The sequence below is a fragment of the Pongo pygmaeus genome, chromosome 18 (genome assembly GCF_028885625.2).
Source record: "Pongo pygmaeus isolate AG05252 chromosome 18, NHGRI_mPonPyg2-v2.0_pri, whole genome shotgun sequence".
In the NCBI taxonomy this organism is placed as follows: Eukaryota; Metazoa; Chordata; class Mammalia; order Primates; family Hominidae; genus Pongo; species Pongo pygmaeus.
Genome location: NC_072391.2, coordinates 2,732,307 through 2,750,780, shown reverse-complemented (window position 1 = coordinate 2,750,780; position 18,474 = coordinate 2,732,307). Strand labels below are relative to the sequence as shown.

Here is an 18,474-nt window from a genome sequence, read left to right as displayed (position 1 = left end):
AAAGCCACGCAAACAGCTATAAAACGCACAGAAAAAATAACTGGAAAGACATATACCTGTACGCCCAATTATTATCTGTGACTATAAGTGGGTTTGGAGACTTATTTTCTAAGAACTCTTCATAAATGATTTCTCTTTTCTTTTTTCTTTTTTTTTTGAGACAGGGTCTTACTCTCTCACCTAGGCTAGAATGCAGTGGCGCAATCTCGGCTCACTGCAACCTCTGCCTCCGCCTCAGCCTCCTGAGTAACTGGGCCTACAGGCGCTCGCCACCAGGCCCAGCTACTTTTTGTTACTTTTAGTAGAGACAGGGTCTCGCCACGTTGGCCGTGCTGGTCTCGAACTCCTGGCCTCAAGCAATCTGCCAGCCTCAACCTCCCAAAGTAATGGGATTACAGACGTGAGCCACCACACCCGGCCTCTTTCAATTCTTTATAATAAAGGTTCTTAACTATGTTTAATATCACATGATTAAAAAATTCAAAAGCATAAAAAGAGATGCAGAAACGCCTTCCTCATAATCCTGTTCCCGCACCCCATAGACAACTACCATGACCCGTTCAGTGCCTATCCCTCCAGAGAACCTGAAACGCCCAAACGAGAAAATGTGAACACACATTCCTCCTTTTTCGCAGAGGGCAGGATCCTATGCGTATATTTGTAGAGCTGGGAGATCTTTCTGCACCAATGCTAAAGTGGCCCTCCACCCTGAAAGTAAAATCTACAAACAAGGAAACACTAGCTCTTAGGTGGCGACGACACGCACTTTGAAAGCCGGGTACATCGCGCCCTCCACCTGTGGGAGGGACTGTCCTCTGCGCCGCAGGATGCTGAGCAGCTCATCTTCGCCTCCCCTGCTGGATGCCAGCCGTACCCCTGCTCCAGCTTTGACAACTAAAACTGTCCAGACAGGGCCAAGTGTCCCCTGGGGAGCAGAATCACTCCAGTTGGGAAGCTCTGACCTAAAGCAGTGTCTGGCCATGCTAAGAACTCAGTATCTGGCCGGCCGCCATGTCTCAACGCGTGTAATCCCAGCACTTTGGGATGCCGAGATGGGAGGATCGCCTGAGCCTAGGAGTTCAAGACGAGACCGGGCAACACAGCAAGACCACATCTCTATTTAAAAAATAATTGAATAATAATAAAAAGAGAACTCAGTATCTGCTGGTTGAAAAAAGTTAAAAGAACAAAACCGAAAAAGCCTGGAGACGGCCGAGACGCTGAGTGAGTGCTCAGCCTTTCCGCCCTCCCATCACGTTTGTGCCATGGCCCCACCTCCCACAGTTTTTCCTGAAGCTGTCCAGCTCAGAAATCCGGAACTGCCGTCCCCAGAATCATTCATTCTCTCAGAGTGCCTCACTTCACTCCAGGAAGGTGGCCCCTTGTAACCTGGCGGAGCAGGAGAGTGGCAGCGTGGGACTCCTGTGGTCCTGTCGACTCACGAGAGCGCCAGCAGCCGAAGCTGACCCCAGCCCTCAGTAGCACTTGACTAGCCCGGGGCAGGAGGAACCCCAGCCCCACCCTCATTCCACAAAACTGCTCCCTAAACTTGAAACTCCAGACTCTGATGCTGCCTCTCAGCCTGCCACCTGCCTCCCAGCCACCCTAGACAGCACCTCAGACTTCTCACCAACCCTTGCCGTCAGCTCCCTGGACAACCTCCCCCACACCGCCGGTGGTCCCCTGGCTGGGCTTCTCCGCTCTCCCCTTCCCTGACCCGCACCGGCCCTGCAGCCCCTGTACCATCTGCACTTTTTTCATTTTCACTATGGAGGCTGCCACCAAGGCCCAGCTGTGTCTCTCAAAGACCCTCATGCCTGCTGGACGCCTCCTCCCTCCCACACCCGCACCCTCCAGGGCCTCCCTGCGCTCTGCGGGACCCTGTCCCACTGCAGCTGGTGTGTGGCCGAGCAACCCTAAGGCCGGGCTCCCCGCCCTCCACCCCGACAGGGAGCAGCACCCAAGGAAGCCTGGGCTGTGTGCCCACGGCAGCCACGCTTTCCTCACTCAATAGTTTTTCCCAAAGAAACGATTAGGCTGGGCATGGTGGCTCACGTCTGTAACCCCAGCACTTTGGAAGGCCGAGGCGGGCAGATCACGAGCTCAAGAGATCGAGACCATCCTGGCCAACATCGTGAAACCCCATCTCTACCAAAAACACAAAAATTAGCTGGACGTGGTGGCGTGCGCCTGTAGTCCCAGCTACTCGGGAGGCTGAGGCAGGAGAACTGCTTGAACCCGGGAGGCGGAGGTTGCAGCGAGCCGACATCGCGCCACTGCACTCCAGCCTGGAGACAGAGCGAGACTCCGTCTCAAAAAACAAAAAACAAAAACAAAAAAAACCAAACGATTCAATCTGCAACCAGAGAGCATCAGGAAACCCAGGAAGCTTAGAATACAACACTAACGTATCACGTGTGTGTACGCCACGAAAAATACGCTTTAAAATGCGAAATGCTAATTTATTTCCAAGTATGCTTAGCTACTTAAAGGCCACCAAATTCACTCTCTCAAATATTAATTTCTATGTTAAGGAAAAGGGAAGTACGGCTTAGATGAAAGTGGTTACCTCTTACAGGCGGACTTCTCCGTGAGCAGCTCTGGAGAAACGTACTGCGCTGTTCCCACGAATGAGTTGGCCCTGGCTGCAGAGGAGAGAGAAGGTCACACTCGGACTCACGATCTGCGACAATCAAGGGCTGCGCGGTGGGTGTTGCACATGGCGGACCATGCACCCCCAGGAGCCAGACTTGTCCAGGGCTCACCGGGACTGGCTCACGGCTCACCGGCTCAAAGACGCCTGCCTGAACCCTGGACACCGGCGCCCTGCACCCTGGCGCTCCCACCCGACACGCGCCTGGACAGCGAGCTGCACACAAATGGCCAGCACATTCTGCCGGTGGCGCCCGCTCAACGGCGGGCATGAGGACACGGCGCTGGCTGGCTCACTGCAGGACCTGGGGTATCCAGACGTGCTCAGGCACACAATAAACAGTTGCAGGCCAGAAACAACCTCCTTTCCATCACAAACAGCTTGGGAGCTGAGGCGCTGCAAAGGGAACAAGACTCAGGCCTCCAGCCCAAGGGCCTTCCTCCATAGAGGAGCTGTGACGGAGCAGCGCCACAGCACGAGCTGGCCCGGGGCCACCACGCAGCTGCCGTCCACGCCGGCCCTGCCCGTGGGCTGGTTCTGAGTGGTCCCTCCCACCTGCCCTCCTCTGGCCAGGCTGAGAGAACCTCACAGCCTCTGCTGCGGGGACTCATTCCCTTCAGTGAATGACTTTTCTGCGGACTTCATGACTGCCCAGGTGCGGTGGCTCACCCCTGCAGTCCCACTGCTTTGGGAGGCCAAGGCAGGAGGACTGCTCGAGGCCAGGAGTTTGAGACCAGTCTGAGCAACATAGTGAGACTCCGTGTCTAGAAAGAATTTCAAGAATTAGCCAGGCACGGTGGTGCACCTCTAGTCTCAGCTACTTGGGAGGCTGAGAAAGGAGGGTCGCTTGAGCCCAGGAAGCTGAGGGTACAGTCAGCCACAATGGCGCCACTGTACTCTAGCCTAGGCAATAGAGCCAGACCCTGTCTCAAATAATAAACAAAAAACAAACACTTCATGGCTGCATTTGCATCCTGCCGGGACCCTCAATGATCCTGCCAAGAACACCAAGGACATCCGCAAACACGCACCCCGCCCCCGCCGGCCTAGAGCAAAGAAAACCAAACCAAGAGCCAAAAACAAACGAAGCCATTCAACCCTGCAAAGAATCAAAGAAATGCAAATTAAAACACGACAGCCTATCTCACTGGCAAAGGGAAAAAAGAATAAAAATACATAGCGCTGGCAGGGATCTGAGGGGACAGACGCAGCGCTACGGGTGGGGCTGTCAAATGGCATCGCTTCTGGGGGCAATTTTCCAATGAGCATCAGAAGTCACAAAGATGTTTGCCTCCCCGACCCTGCGGCTCCCTCTCCATGCTCTGTCCTTCAGCGTCCGGCGTGGCACAGCGACGAGGGCCGCGTCTGCTGGCAGGACGGGATGCCACTTGCTCCACCTACATATTCAGCGTCTCCGTTCTTTACTATAATCGAGCGTTGCTTTTGTGACTTGTACTTTTTAAAATGCCATTATTAAAAAGTCTATGATTTTTCCTCTGGAGAGATGTATATAACGCATAATTAAATGACTGAGGTTGTCGGGCAGCACACGGAGCCGTACGTGTTTTCAAACACCCACAGTGTGCACAGAGCAAGTCTGTGAGGCCAACACCCACCCCGTCTCTCGGATGAGCGCTACATAGTGAGCCGCCGTGCTGGTAGGACCCTCGCTGCTGCTGCTGCTGCTGTTCTAAGCTTCCTGCGAGCGAGCTATGGGCTTGGATCTCCCGGAATCCCTCCCTGCCCTCTCCAACCTCAGCTCCTCCTAGCTCCCTAAGGGTCTTCCCACCCTCCCTTCTTTCCTCAGGGCTTGCCCACCCTCACCCTCGATTCCTCTGCCACACCTTCCTAAAGGTGTGACTCCGAGCCTTGGGCATACGCAAAGTCACCCCCTTGGAAAAGGACGTCTGTCCTTAGTTTAATCTAGAGACAAACAGTGCCGCTACAGCGTGAAGATGGCTACCCTCGGAATGATGTTCCAAATGCATAAAATACACAGGACTATAGGAGAAAGCAATTATAATCCAATACACGTTATCAAATTATTGAAGCAATGGATCTGTGATGTAGTAATATGTGACTCGCGTGACACAGCAGCAGGTCACGCCGCAGTAACCCGGCAGCGGTGCTCGGCACAACTGGCATGGCGTCACTACCGTGATGGGACCCCTGCAGCAGGACATGGGAACACCTGTGACTTCTGATGACAGACGTTTGTTGCTGATGTTCATAATGGAAGGAAACGGTACGCTTTGCTGAAAGGTTAGTGAAAATTAGTAATTTCCTCCTATCCAGCCTCACAGATCCCCTGACTTCTATCTGTGACATCCGAGCTGAGAGCCCCAGACAGAGGGTTAGGAAACCTCGGAGACCACCTAGTTACTTCTCCCTGGGAGCTCAGAGACTGGCCAAAGCTCACGCCTCTCCAGCTGCTGGAAACTCAGGCCCAGAGCCCCACACTGGCTGCTGCTGCCCCCGCACGCCACGGGACTACCGACGCCGGGGAAAGAGACAGTGGGGTCTCGGCCGGGTTGTTGTCTCCACCCTCATCAAAGAAACTCCATGGACCACCCCTAGTCCCCAGATCTGCCAGTCATACTTGGAGGGGCAGTGGGAGGGAAGATCTGAAGAAGTGATCCTGAGCTCACGAGACACCCACACTCTCTTCAAAGCCAAGGGTGCCAGCTGCCATCTCATCCCTAAACCCACAAAGCAGCACAGAAAAACGCTCCACAAAATGTGACTACCCTTTGGACGAAACACCAGCAAACCAAATGCAGCAACATCTAAAAAGGACTAGGCACCATGACCAAGAGGATGTATGACACAGTGCAAGGTTGGTTCAAAATACAAAAAGCAATGCATTGCATCTCATTAGAATAAAGCACTAAGGAAAACACAGGATCATCTCGACAGATGCAGAAAATGCAGTTAACAGAAATTCCCCACCTCTACAGGACAAAAATATGGAATAGCCGAGGCACAGAAGGAAGGGCCCAGAGTCTGACAGAGGGCACGCACGGCCTACGGCCAACATCATGCTCGATGGCCAAAAACCGCACGCTCTCCCTAAGACCAGGGCGCCCGGCTCACCACATCCAGCCAACACCGAACTAGAGGTCTCAGCCAGGACAATTAGGGAAGAAGACAAAAGGCAGCCAGGTTGAAAGGGAAGAAATAAAACTAGTTCGAATCACAGATGACAGGATCCTGTGTGCACAAAGTCCTGCGGACTCCACTGAGAAGCTATTACAACTAACGAGAGCTCAGCAGGGTGCAGGGCAGGAAAAACCAACTGCATTTCCGCACAATTTCCAGGAGCAACCCGAAAATGAAATTCACAATCCCAGCACTCTGGGAGGCCCAGGCAGGCGGATCACCTGCGATCAGGAGTTCAAGACCATGTTATCCATAAACGTGGTGAAACCCCGTTTCTACTAAAAACACAAAAAATTAGCCGGGCGTGGTGGTGTGCGCCTGTAATCCCAGCTACTCGGGAGGCTGAAGCAGGAGAATCGCTTGAACCTGGGAGGCGGAGGTTGCGGTGAGCCGAGATCGCGCCACCGCACTCCAGCTTGGGCAACAAGAGCGAAACTCCATCTCAAAACAAAAAAACAAAAAAACACAAAAAGAAAAAAAAGGGAAGAAAATTCACAACTCTATTTTTTTTTTTCCCCCCTAAGACAAAGTCTCGCTCTGTTGCCCAGGCTGCAGTGCAGTGGTGTGAAGTCAGCTTACTGCAACCTCTTCCGCCTCCCGGGTTCAAGCGATATCCTCCCACCTCAACTGGTCTCCAACTCCTGACCTCAGGTGATCCACCCACCCTGGCCTCCCAAAGTGCTGGGATTACATGTGTTAGCCACCGTGCCCAGCCAATAACTCTATTTAGAATAACATTAAAAATAAATAAGAATAAATGTAACAAAAGCAGCATAAAGCTTATACTCTGAAAACTACAAAGTGTTTTTGAAAGAAAGATCTAAATAAACAGAAAGACATCCCACGGTGACGGCTCAGAAGACTTAACATGGGTTAACAATGGTAACGCCTCGTAAGCTCATCTCTAGACTCAATGCCATCCCTTCTCAGATCCCGGCAGGCTTTCACTGAGGGCAGCGTTTTCAAGGCCCATCTGCATGGCAGCGTGCATGGGTGCCTCATCCCTCCTTAGGGCTGGAGAAGATTCCCTCGTTGTGTGGACACGCCACTCGCTCATCCACTCATCTGACGACACGAGTCGTTTCCACCTTTGGGCTACCGTGAATGATGCTGTGGGCATTCTAGCACCTGTTTTTGTCTGAATGTGTGTTTTCATTTCTTTTGGGTTCATACCTAGGAGTGGGACTGCAGGGTCATATGGTAATTCTATTTCCTTTTGAGGAGCTGCCAGCCTGTTTTCCAAAGTAGCTGTACTATCTGACATTCCCACCCACGGCATATGTGGGTTCCAGTCCCCCTACATCCTTGCTAACATTTGTTATTATCTGTCTTCTCATCACAGTCATCCTAGTGGGTGTGAGGTAGTATCACCCTGTGGTTTTGATTTGCATTTTCCTAATGACTAATAATGTTGAAGAACTTTGCATGTGCTTATGGGCCATTTGTTTATCTCTCCTTTGGAAAAATGTCTAGTCATACCCTTTGTTCCGTGCTTTATTTTTTTTTTCTCCCTCTGAGTTCCTTACATTCTGGATACAAGTCCCTTATCAGATAGATGATTAGCAGATCGTGTCTCCTATTTGGTGGGTCTTTTCACTTTCGTGATATCACTTGAAGCACAAAAGTACTTAAACTTCATATAAATCTAACTCATCCTTTTCTTGGTTGCTTATGCTTTTGGCAGTGTATCTAAGAAAACATTGCCTAACCCAATTGTCACATTTAATCCTATAATTTCTTCTAAGAGTGTCATAGTTTTCGCCCTTACATTCAGACCTCTAATGCATTCGGAGTGAACTGTTTTTGAGATGGAGTCTCACTCCGCCGCCCAGGCTGGAGCGCAGTGGTGCGATCTCCGTCTCCCAGGTTCAAGTGAGTCTCCTGCCTCAGCCCCCACTCCAAATAGCTGGGATTACAGGCGCACACCACCACGCCTGGCTAATTTTTGTATTTTTACTAGAGATGGGCAGCCGGTCGCGAACTCCTGACCTCAAGTGATCCGCCCACTTCAGCTTTCCAAAGTGCTGAGATTACAGGCGTGAGCCACCATGCCAGCCTGGAGTCACCTTTTTTTTTTTTTTTTTTTGGTGAGCCGGGGAGATGGGAGGCGCAAGGATGGAGTTTTCCTCTGTTGCCCAGGCTGCAGCACAGTGTCGTGATCTTGGCTCACCGCAACCTCCGCCTACCAGGTTCTAGCGATTCTCCTGCCTCAGCCTCCCAAGTAGCTGGGATTACAGGAGTCACCTGGCTAATCTTTTTTTTTTTTTTTTTTTTTGAGATGACGTTTTGCTCTTGTTGCCCAGGCTGGTGTGCAACAGTGTGGATCTCGGCTCACTGCAACCTCCACCTCCCAGGTTCAAGTTATTCTCCTGCCTCCTGAGTAGCTGGGACTACAAGCGTGTACCACCACACCTAGCTAAAAACACACCTGTATTTTCAGTAGAGACAGGGTTTCACCAGGTTGGTCAGGTGGGTCTCGAACTCCTGACCTCAGGTGATCCGCCTGCCTCGGCCTTCCAAAGTGCTGGGATTACAGGCGTGAGCCACCGCGCCCAGCCGTAAATTTTGTATTTTTAGTAGAGACAGGGTTTCATCACGTTGGCCAGGCTGGTCTCGAACTCCTGACCTCAGGTGATCCACTCGCCTCAGCCTCCCAAAGTGCTGCGATTACAGGTGTGAGCCACCGTGCCTGGCCCTGGAGTGAGCTTTTGTGTATGGTGTGAGGAAGGGGTAATAACTTTTTAATGAATTAACCATCATTGGAAGAGAATGGTGAACCAATTTGTGGTTTTCAAAAATGGCATGAAAAGGGGAAAGAAGCATCTATCCTACTTTTCCTTTACAGATGATACCACGAGTTAACCCAAAAGTTGCTGGGGAGAAGTTTCTCTTTAATGAATTCCATCTCATGAATGTATCAGGCTGTGACCTTTCTGCACTCTCTAATGAGTTAATGAATTTACGCCAATTATGGCCACGAATGCTGCTGCTGTCACAGAGAGATGCCGGATAAAGAACACCCACCACCAGTCTCTGAACAGGGAGGGGAGAATCAACTCTGAATGTGATGTAGTGGCCAGGAGAGAGGACCATGTTCCACAACGCCACACAGATGCAAATGACCTGTTTCTTCAACAAACTGCAAGGGAAAACATAAAAATGGGGGAAGCTACAGATTAAAATACATGTGTTTGGACACAGAGTACTTAATGGCAAAAGAAAAAGAAAAAATTAAAAAATGAAATTGTGCAAAACTTATTTGAATCCTGTTCAAGTGAGCAACAAAACATTATGATGTACATGAGACAACTGGAAATATAACTCTGACTGGACACTTTGAGATATTAAGCAATTACTGTTCATTTTTATGTATCAAACAGTATGGTATTGTGGTTACGCTTTTAAAAAGATTTGTATTTTAGCGATACCTACTGGAATTTTTACAGGGAAAACCGACTGAGGATGCTGGGCATCAGGTCACTAGCACCGAGTGGATTTTTTACAATAAGCAGTAATTCTCCCCAGCCCCATGCATCATAGCCAATCCTAAATGAATGCCAATCTGGAAAAGACCAAAATAAACCATGGGAAGATGGGAAGAGCTGCTCTTGGTGACGGGAGAATGGGGACTCTCTCTTATTGGGCAAATTCCACTTTCCATCATGCAGGAAAATCCATCTTGAAGGCAGCTCCTCTCTGTGCCGGCGGTGGGTGATCCAGCCTAAGCTAGAATGGCGGCAAGCTCAAGGCAGCTGTGGCCCTCAGGAGAGCGTCTGGAGTCCGCAGCACAGTGGGAGGCGCAATGGCAGCTGGTCTGAGGGTCTGGACGAGGGCCATGCACAGATGGGGACAGAGGAGCCACTGTAGTGACTGAAGCCCACGGCGTCCACCCTCTCCAGCCAGCCCCGTCCACACCTGAAGTCCACAGCGTCCACCCTCTCCAGCCAGCCCCGCCCACACCTGCGGCCTTCCTCTCCTTCCTGTTTGGTGAGTGGTGCCTCCACACCTGGCTGCATACCAGAAAGGCCTGCACAGGTCAGAACACAGGTTTCCAAACCCCACTCCAAGTCTGAACCTCCAAGGACACCCCGAGCTCCCCGAGGTTCTTGCACAGAGGGCACAGGCCAGAGACAGCCCAGGTGAGAAGCTTACTCTGAGTCAGCTGCCCTCACCAAGATACATCCACAGGCTCCTGTGCAAGGAGAGGAGGCAGAAGTCCTCTCTGCCAGGAGGTCCTCCTCAATCTCCCAAGCCCACACCACTGCCCTGCTCCACCTCCCACCACCTCCCCCTGCAGATACGGGGGCCACCCTACCCACCCCACAGGAACCATGGGAAAACCTGCCTCCCTCTAGGAGGAGGGCGTGGCACAGCTGCTGCACAGGTAAGGAACCTCGCTATGCCTTGCTCCCATCAACACTTTTATTCTAGATTTGAAGATGTTTTGGGGAAGCCATCTCTGCACAAAAGAAGTCAACGCAGGAATAAATTCCAAGATACTGAACTACCTCAAACAGAAAATAAGTTACTAAAATTAATCCTCCACAAAAATTGTAGTTTTTTCCTTTTCCTCAAAGAAGGGGAAAAGAACCACCAACTCATCTATACACACAAGCAACCGGCCCTGGTTTACAATGATGCAAAGACTTTTAGCCTCCTGCTACCAAAAAGCAAAGGTTTATTTCATGATTTCTTCTTTCTTTTCCAGAGACAGGCTCTTGCTCTGTCGCCCAGGCTGGAGTGCAGTGGCAGGATCACGGCTCACTGCAGCCTCAATCTCCCAGGCTCAGGCGATCCTCCCACCTCAGCCTCCTGAGTAACTGGGACTACAGGCACGCACTACCACGCCCAGCTAATTTTTGTTTTTTTATCTTACGTGGAGACAGGTTTTGCCGTGTTCCCCAGGCTGGTCTCAAACTCCTGGGCGCAAATGATCGACCTGCCTCCGCCTCCCCAAGTGCTGGGATTACAGGTGAGCCACTGTGCCCAAGCTATTTCACTATTTCATCAGCGCACTTAAATGCCTATTTTTTTAAGTGGCTACAGGGCAACAAGACTATCCCTGTGCCAAATACCAGATTCTAAAGAAAATCTACCCACGTAACAAACCTGCACGTGGATCCCCTGAATCTAAAATAAAAGTTGAAATTATGAATAAATAAAGCCTTGGAATAAGGGAGGGGGAAAAAAAAAGAAAATCCACATGAAGGGAAAAACGCCCAGAGCAGAGCCCAGGGAGGTGGTTCCTGAGGCTGACTGCGGGCACAGCCCAGAGAGCGGTTCCCGGGACTGACTGTGGGCAGAGCCAGCCCGCAGCGCTCCTGACCCCACGGAATGTTGTGGGCTCATCTCTGGGCAGGAAGTCAGCACAAGGACAGCAAGACACTGACAGATCCTAAGAAAGCTTACGAGACAGAAGTTCCTGTTTGGTTCAACTTTGTCACAGACAACACTGAGGGAGATGAGGTTACACTGTGTACACAGAAATAGGATTACCAGTCAGTAAGACGGTTACTATTTAACAGGAATGAGTCAAACAGATCAAGGTTTCAGGGCATGTCTGAAACACCAGGAAGACCGCCCTGGCTTTGTGCAGCTTTGGGCGGGAGGTGCGCATTCCGGCATGCCACTGGACGGGGAGGGGAACGGGGCTACAAGAGGCAGCGGACGGCAGCAGGACTAAGCCACCCTAGAAAACAAGAGGCTCCGGCTTGATTGCTGGTTTCAATCTTAGCCCCAAAAAGGTGATGTTATTTATTTATTTATTTATGAGACGGAGTCTCACTCTGTTGCCCAGGCTGGAGTGCAGTGGCACGATCGTGGCTCACTGCAACCTCTGCCTCCTGGGTTCAAGCGATTCTCCTGCCTCAGCCTCCTGAGTAGCTAAGACTACAGGCACGCACCACCACGCCCAGCTAATTTTTTATATTTTTAGTAGAGACGGGGTTTCACCACGTTAGCCAGGATGGTCTCGATCTCCTGACCTCGTCATTCGCCCGCCTCGACCTCCCAAAGTGCCGGGATCACAGGCTTCTTTTATTTTTTATTTATTACTACTATTTTTTAACAGTTGATCGCTCTGTTACCCAGGCTGGAGTGCAGTGGGATCATCCTAGTTCACTGCATCATCAATCTCCCATTTCAGCCTCTCGAGTAGCTGGGACTACAGGTGTGTGCCATCACACCAGGATGGTTTTTGGCTTTTTTGTAGATATGGAGTCTCACCATGTTGCCCAGTGGCTGGTCTCAAATTCCTGGCCTCAAACGATCCTCCTGCCTCAGCCTCCCAAAGCCCTAGGATTACAGGTGTGAGCCCCCATGCACAGCCAGGGTGATGTTTGAGGATTCTCAGAGAAGTTCCCAGATCCAAGACAAGATCTTAGGGCCTCCATGACTGTGCAGAGATGAAAGCACCAATTGACAGAATCTCAGCCAGAGCCCTGAGTGTGAAAACACAGGGCTGGAAACGCCCGGAAGGGAAAGATAAGGCCCGGTGGAGGAAACGAGCAACTACCTCAAGGTGCCGAGAGAGGCCCCACAGGCACCAGCTGGGTACCTCCCAGCACACAGAATACAGGGCCAATTCCTAAGAAACAGAAAAGCCGAGCTGAGTCCGGAGGGCCTGCCTTGCTGAAGGGCCTGCTCTCCACCCAGCTGTGCTCTCCTGCAGCTACTGGGGGCCGGCTGGCCGTCCGTGGAGACGAGGCCAGAACCACCACCGCTCTGTGCTCACGGTTCCCCTTTTCCACACGAGAGCAGCTACAACAACACGGTCACTTCTGTCTGAATCTTTCCTCCACCAACAAACCTGCACTCACGTCCCTCCAAACCGGGCTCCAGCACCTCTCACCCCTACAGAGCCCTCTATGGAGGCCTTTCTCTGACGGGCACCCCAAGCCCAGGCAGAGGCCCATGCACCACTTGGAGGCCCTTGGACCCAGCCTCTTGACCCAGACAGACTCCAGCAATCACCCGAGGTTCATCTTCAAGGTCACTTATAATGCACACAGCAGCCTTCAGCTTCCCCAAACCTCATCCCAAGGCTTTATCTTCTCTCTACCCAGCACTCCGGAGCAGTCTTCGGAATTTCAACTGCCTTTCTTTACACCTCCAGAGTTTGTGATTTCTACCCAATAAGCACCTGAAGGGCATCGAGACGCCCCCGGCCGGCTAAGACAACCTAGGCCACTTCTCTGGCCCGAGTGGACTTTCAGCAACGTCTCCGACGGAGTTGTCACAACATGGTCCAAGGCTAGAAACTACCCCTGGGAACAGGACTCGGAGGCTTTGTGATGACAAACATGCACGTGGCCAGCAGGGAGACAGACGGACAGGTAACGGAGGGAGGGCACTGAGGTACAGGGATGTGCGCCCCCAGATACTACCTGCAATACAGGCAGGAGGAGCCAGGAGCTGACCACACCGGCTCCACATCCTGCACGCGGATGGCTGGGTACGAATGTGGCCCCCTGCACTGTCCAGAAGACGAGTAGGGAGGATGAACCAGAGCAGGCGCTGAGGATGAACCAGTGACCTCCCGCTCTACACCAACACACGCTGCCTGGGCCCCCCCCCCCCCCACCAGGAAGACCTGCTGGCGTGGCAGGGTCTTGCCCAGAGAAAGTTCAAGATCTGTTTGAGAACAGCCAAGGTATCCCCACCTCAGTCGCTGATGAAGATGACACAATGCAACACACTCCTCAGAAGTCGCTTTCCATCTGAAGCACAGAGCCGGGCTCTGCTAGAAATAAAACTCACACACCTTGTTTGCTCTCTGGGGATAAGACTTTTGCTGTTCCAAAATCTGTGATCTGGATGTGCATATCTTCATTTAACAAAATGTTTTCCGGTTTAAGGTCCCTGTAAAAGTAGATTTTCACATTTGAGAAGAAATACTTAAAACAGCAACATTATTACATACTCTAAATTTTGCTGAAAACAAAATGAACGAATGAATGCATATGATCCTTACAGACTGACAACCAGGGCTACAGGCCTAAAGCTCACAAGCAACAAGTGTTGACTGTACACAGTAGGGATTCACCACCTCACATCTCCACGTCATTCTAATTAGCTTTTTAATGAAGTAAAATCTACCATTTTTAACGCACAAAATGAAAGCTATGCACACTTCTGAGCTGACTTTATCAGAAAGTCATGAAAAATGAGACCAGAAAGAAGTACACACAGAAGCTACAACTGAAAAAGATAAAAAGCATCAGTCAAGATGGTGAAAAGAATCATTAGCTCGCCAAGAAAGACGCGCGACCATTTGATGTGGTATTTGCAGGAGAGCCTCTCCACGTCAGCGCTCCATGGACGTGCGGCCTCGCCTTGGCGCTCAGGCTGTGGCATAGGCAGGCATCTCAGTCACACCCATCCAGGGAGCACTCCAACCAGGCTGACCTCAAGGGCGGGGGCCATCTGGGCATCGGCTGTGGCCTGTGAGCCAAACGGTCACTGGCCCTGATCATTAAACTGACGTCCTGCAAACCCCACCCAGCCACCCCCGAGGTTACCTGTGAATGATGCCCTTGCCGTGCAAGTACTCTAAAGCAGACACAATCTCAGCCGTGTAAAATCGGGTACAGGTCTCATCGAATGAACCGATTTTGCGAATATATTTAAGTAGTTCTCCATTTTTGGCATAACTAAGGCCGAAATCTGAATATTGTGCAGTTAAGGAAGTGTAAAAATCCTTTGTTTTGTTTTGGAGCAGGTTTACTCCGTTGCCCAGACTGGAGTGCAGGGGCACAATCATAGCTCACTGCAGCCTCAACCTCCCTGGCTCAAGCGATCCTCCCACCTTAACCCACCCAAGTGGCTGGGAATATAGGTACACGCTACCACGCCTGGCTCATGTTTTTTATTTTGTAAAAGCCATTTTTTGAAAACTAACCTTAAAAGTCTGATAAGAATTTTTAATTAAATGCAAACTGAAAGTACCCGTGGCCCAAGACAGTCATGTCACTGGATCTGACGGGCATCCCAGGCCCCAACTCCAAGACGAGGCACCAGCACGATGAGGGATTTCTCATCAAGAACACCATCACACGGTCTCGAGGAAACAGGAACAGAGCCTCTCAGCCCCGACTGCCCCTCTGGCCCCTGGCCGTGTTTACGGCCTCAGTGAACGGGGACCGCTGGAGACAGGGCCTACAGACGCCAACCAAAAAGCGCATATAACTCACGTGCAGGCTTCAATGCACAAAGATCCTGGGGGCCGGCGGAGCAGGGTCGGAGAGCGCGGCAGCCCCTGCCCTGAGACCCCGGCTTTATGTGCTGCGCGTCCACGCGTGGCACTGCCCCTTCCATGCAGGCTCCTTCCGTGGACAAAGTGACACATTTTGTTTTGTTTTGTTTTAAGATGCAGTCTCGCTCAGTCGCCAGGCTGGAGTGCAGTGGCGCTACCTCGGCTCACTGCAACCTCCGCCTCCCGGAGTCGAGCAATTCTCCTGCCTCAGCCTCCCAAGTAGCTGGACTACCAGCGCGTGCCACCATGCCCAGCTAATTTTGGTATTTTTAGTAGAGACGGGGTTTCCCCATGTTGGCCAGGATAGTCTCCATCTCTTATCCTCGTGATCTGCCCGCCTCGGCCTCCCAAAGTGCCGGGATTACAGGCGTGAGCCACCACACACAGCCAAGTGACACATTTTGTAAGACAAAAGCCATTTCGTGAACTTCTACACTCATGAAGTGTGTCTGGGAGGCCCCCTCCTCTGGGCACCACTGCCCTACGATGGCTCCATCTGTAGCCTCCTTTTCCCAGAGGACTTAAGACCGACAATAAATGGATCCCAGATACAGATTCCCCTGGAAGCGGCAAACGTCCATCCCCATTACCGGAAACCTCCAGATACTTCACACTTACTGGCAGCCCAGGACACGGGGACCCAAATCCTTGCCTGCCCTGAGCAGTGGCTCTCGAGGCCAGGAAGGGGGGCTCGTGCTCAGAGCCAGGCTGGCCTGCCTGCTCAGTTCTGGCTTCTGTTTGCCAGGGTACCATCATCTCCCACCAAGGATGAACCTGAAGCTTCAGGGCAACGAGGAGAAACCCAGAAGGGAAGGGACTTGCAACCAAGGCTGCCCAAAGTGGCCCCTGTCCAGGCCCATCTCTAAATACAACCCACACCGAGGATGCCTGGTGGGGCAGAAGTCCCTGGGTCTCGTTCCTGTCAGGGGCGAGTAAACCTTCACAACCTCCCGGGGCTTTGGAATTTGACTTAATGACGAAGGGCAACATGAACCACTGGACAAAGACCTGGAGTTCCCACTACCTGCACCGCTCTGGCCAATCCCATTTGGAAATCAGTCAGCAAGATTCGCTCTCCTCTGGAATCTGAGCCCCTGGGAGGAGAGGATGGGAGACGTCAAGCGTGTGCAATTCTGTCGCAGCCTCACAACCAACAAGCAGCCGTGTTCCGAGGGCTCTGCGGGAAGCCCAGAGGGACTCCCGTGGCTCAAACGGGGGCAGAGACATGCAGGGCCCCGGGGCACGTGAAGGTGAGAGACAGAACATACCGTGAAGCAGCCACTGACAGCGAGAGACAGAGGCAGGAACAGGGATGACACTGGAGGACAGCAGGCCTGCCTGGAGGCCAGCATTCTCTAAAACCTTCCACAAACCAAAAGCAAAGCCCGCCCCGGGCCACGTGCCTGGCAGCTGCTCAGTCACTGCCCTGCTCCTCTCTAGGCAAAATCCCAGGGAAGCACCTTGCGTCGTCTCCATTTCCTCACCTCTTACTCTTCCTTGAACAGTCCCCCCAAGAAACTGCCTACCCACCATCAACACTTGGCACAGGGCAGATCCACGGGTCAGGCTGTGTGCACCTGACTGCTTCATAACCCCTGGGTGGGCAGCCAGCACCCTCCATCAGAAACCGTTTAATCCCGTGGCCTCTGGATCTCCATCATTCGAACTCAGGAGCAACACCCCATCACAATCTCCTGTCCTCGGTGGGCCCCTCCTCGTGTTCACCCCTGCACTGGGGGAACCCAGGCTCCACTCACAGAGGAGCCGACCTCTGGGCAGCCTGCCAGCTCGCTGTGAAAGTCCTCACGGCCCTGACTCCTCCTGGAGCTCTGCTGGCAGCACCTAAGTGCCCACTCAGACCTGAATGGCGGCACCAGCGGATGCATGAAATGCCAGCCCAGCACCCGCCCCGGTCTCTCCCAGCTCAGCGGCAGACACCGCTGTGCATTAGGCTTGAGGGCCACCTCCCAGGAGCCGCCCGACTCCATTCTCTCGACCAGTCTGTTCATAAGACCTCAACCACGGCCCCTGCCCCTGCTCTCCTGCCCATTCTCTCACCCGGCCTAGGAGCAGCCAGAGCAAACCCCACATTCCCCGCCACAAAGAGAAGGAAGTCCAGACTCAGTGCCAGGATGCCACGGCTCAGGGGCCCAGCCCACCACAGCCTTTCATGCCCCCCAACACACACTCCTGCCCAGGAGTTTAAAGAGCCCCACACTGCCGCCAGCCCCTACCCAGCCCTAAGACTCTTGGCAGCATATCTTGCTGCCGGGAAGCCTCTCACACGGATCATCAGTGCATGTCCAGCTCCTCCACCAACATCCAAGCTTCTCGACGGCAGAGACGCCACCCGGCATACCAGCACTTCCCCATCACCCATCAACCTGCACTTGGCAAGCACCTCCAAACAAAGAGAGCACACACACTCCGCCGGCAGCCGAAGGAGCTGCAGGATGGTGCTAAGAGTGGGAGCAGGCCAGAACAAAGCTCTAACACAGAAGAGCCGGGTGCTCGGGAGAGACGGGGAGGACTCAGGCCCCTCCCCAGGCAGAATGGGGACGCCACCGCACTTGGGCCAGCTTGGAGGGCGGCGGGGGAGGAAAAGAGCAGATGCAGACTGCACCTGCTGGGGGCGACAACGGTGTGGCGTGGCCAGCCCAGCCACTGGCAGGCCCACAGGTCAGCTGGATGGGGCAGAGGTGGGGCCCACCCCAACCGCCACCGGGCCTTGCCTCCCAGATTCCTGAGCCAAGGTTTAATAACAGAAAAGATGGCGCTCTAGGGGAGCAAGGGACACCGACCAAGCAAGCCGCAGCAGAGAGGACTGTGCTGGAGCCACATCAATGGCTTCTCCGGGAGGTAACGTCCTGTGCAGACTCACGGCCACACCCTGGCGCTGCCTCGGCTGCCTCCCTGAATGTCAGCGGCCTGAGGGACCCCACTCGGCAGGGAGCGGGGGCTGCTTGTGGGAACACACAGGGTCTGATTCCAAGTGAGAGGGGTGACTGGTGTGGCTTCAGACGGCACCAACCACGCAAAGGATACACAGCTTCTCGTCGTCCTGAAATGTGAAGTAAAGCTTAACAAAGAAGGGGTGATCCAGGCGCGACATGACATCCCGCTCTCTGGTTACATACGGGACCTTGTTCTCTTTTATGATATGTCGCTTCTCCAGAATTTTAACTTCAGGTGAGAGAGAAGTGAGTTACTATCAGAAACAACAAAAAACACTAAAGACATGACTCACAAAGGTAACTGGTACAAATTAAAGTCTTTCAAACATTGTACACACCAGCCTGGTGGTCTCTAAAGCCAACAGTGTCCTGTACCCTGAAATCAGCACAGAAACCCCGGCCCTGCCACCCCGACTGCCCTGCACGGAGCCGCTGGCCCTGCTCCCAGACGCACA

General features: G+C 52.6%; 1 protein-coding gene and 1 long non-coding RNA gene across 4 annotated transcripts in view; one reads left to right on the top strand and one right to left on the bottom strand.

Annotated features, from left to right (window-relative positions):
- PDPK1 (3-phosphoinositide dependent protein kinase 1) overlaps positions 1-18,474 on the bottom strand; it is a 70,753-nt gene that overhangs the window by 23,599 nt on the left and 28,680 nt on the right. For 2 of the 3 annotated variants that reach the window (XM_054454852.2, XM_054454854.2), the window contains exons 4-7: positions 18,111-18,248; positions 14,332-14,476; positions 13,575-13,672; positions 2,570-2,645 (exon numbers count right to left, since the gene is read on the bottom strand). In XM_054454852.2, coding sequence (XP_054310827.1) covers positions 2,570-2,645; positions 13,575-13,672; positions 14,332-14,476; positions 18,111-18,248 — 457 coding nt within the window. The remainder of the gene's footprint in view (positions 1-2,569; positions 2,646-13,574; positions 13,673-14,331; positions 14,477-18,110; positions 18,249-18,474) is intronic. The other variant, XM_054454856.2, reaches the window with a different exon arrangement.
- LOC134738576 (uncharacterized) lies at positions 2,639-18,352 on the top strand. Its single transcript, XR_010124386.1, has 2 exons — positions 2,639-10,196; positions 10,699-18,352. It is a non-coding gene; the product is annotated as an uncharacterized LOC134738576 (long non-coding RNA).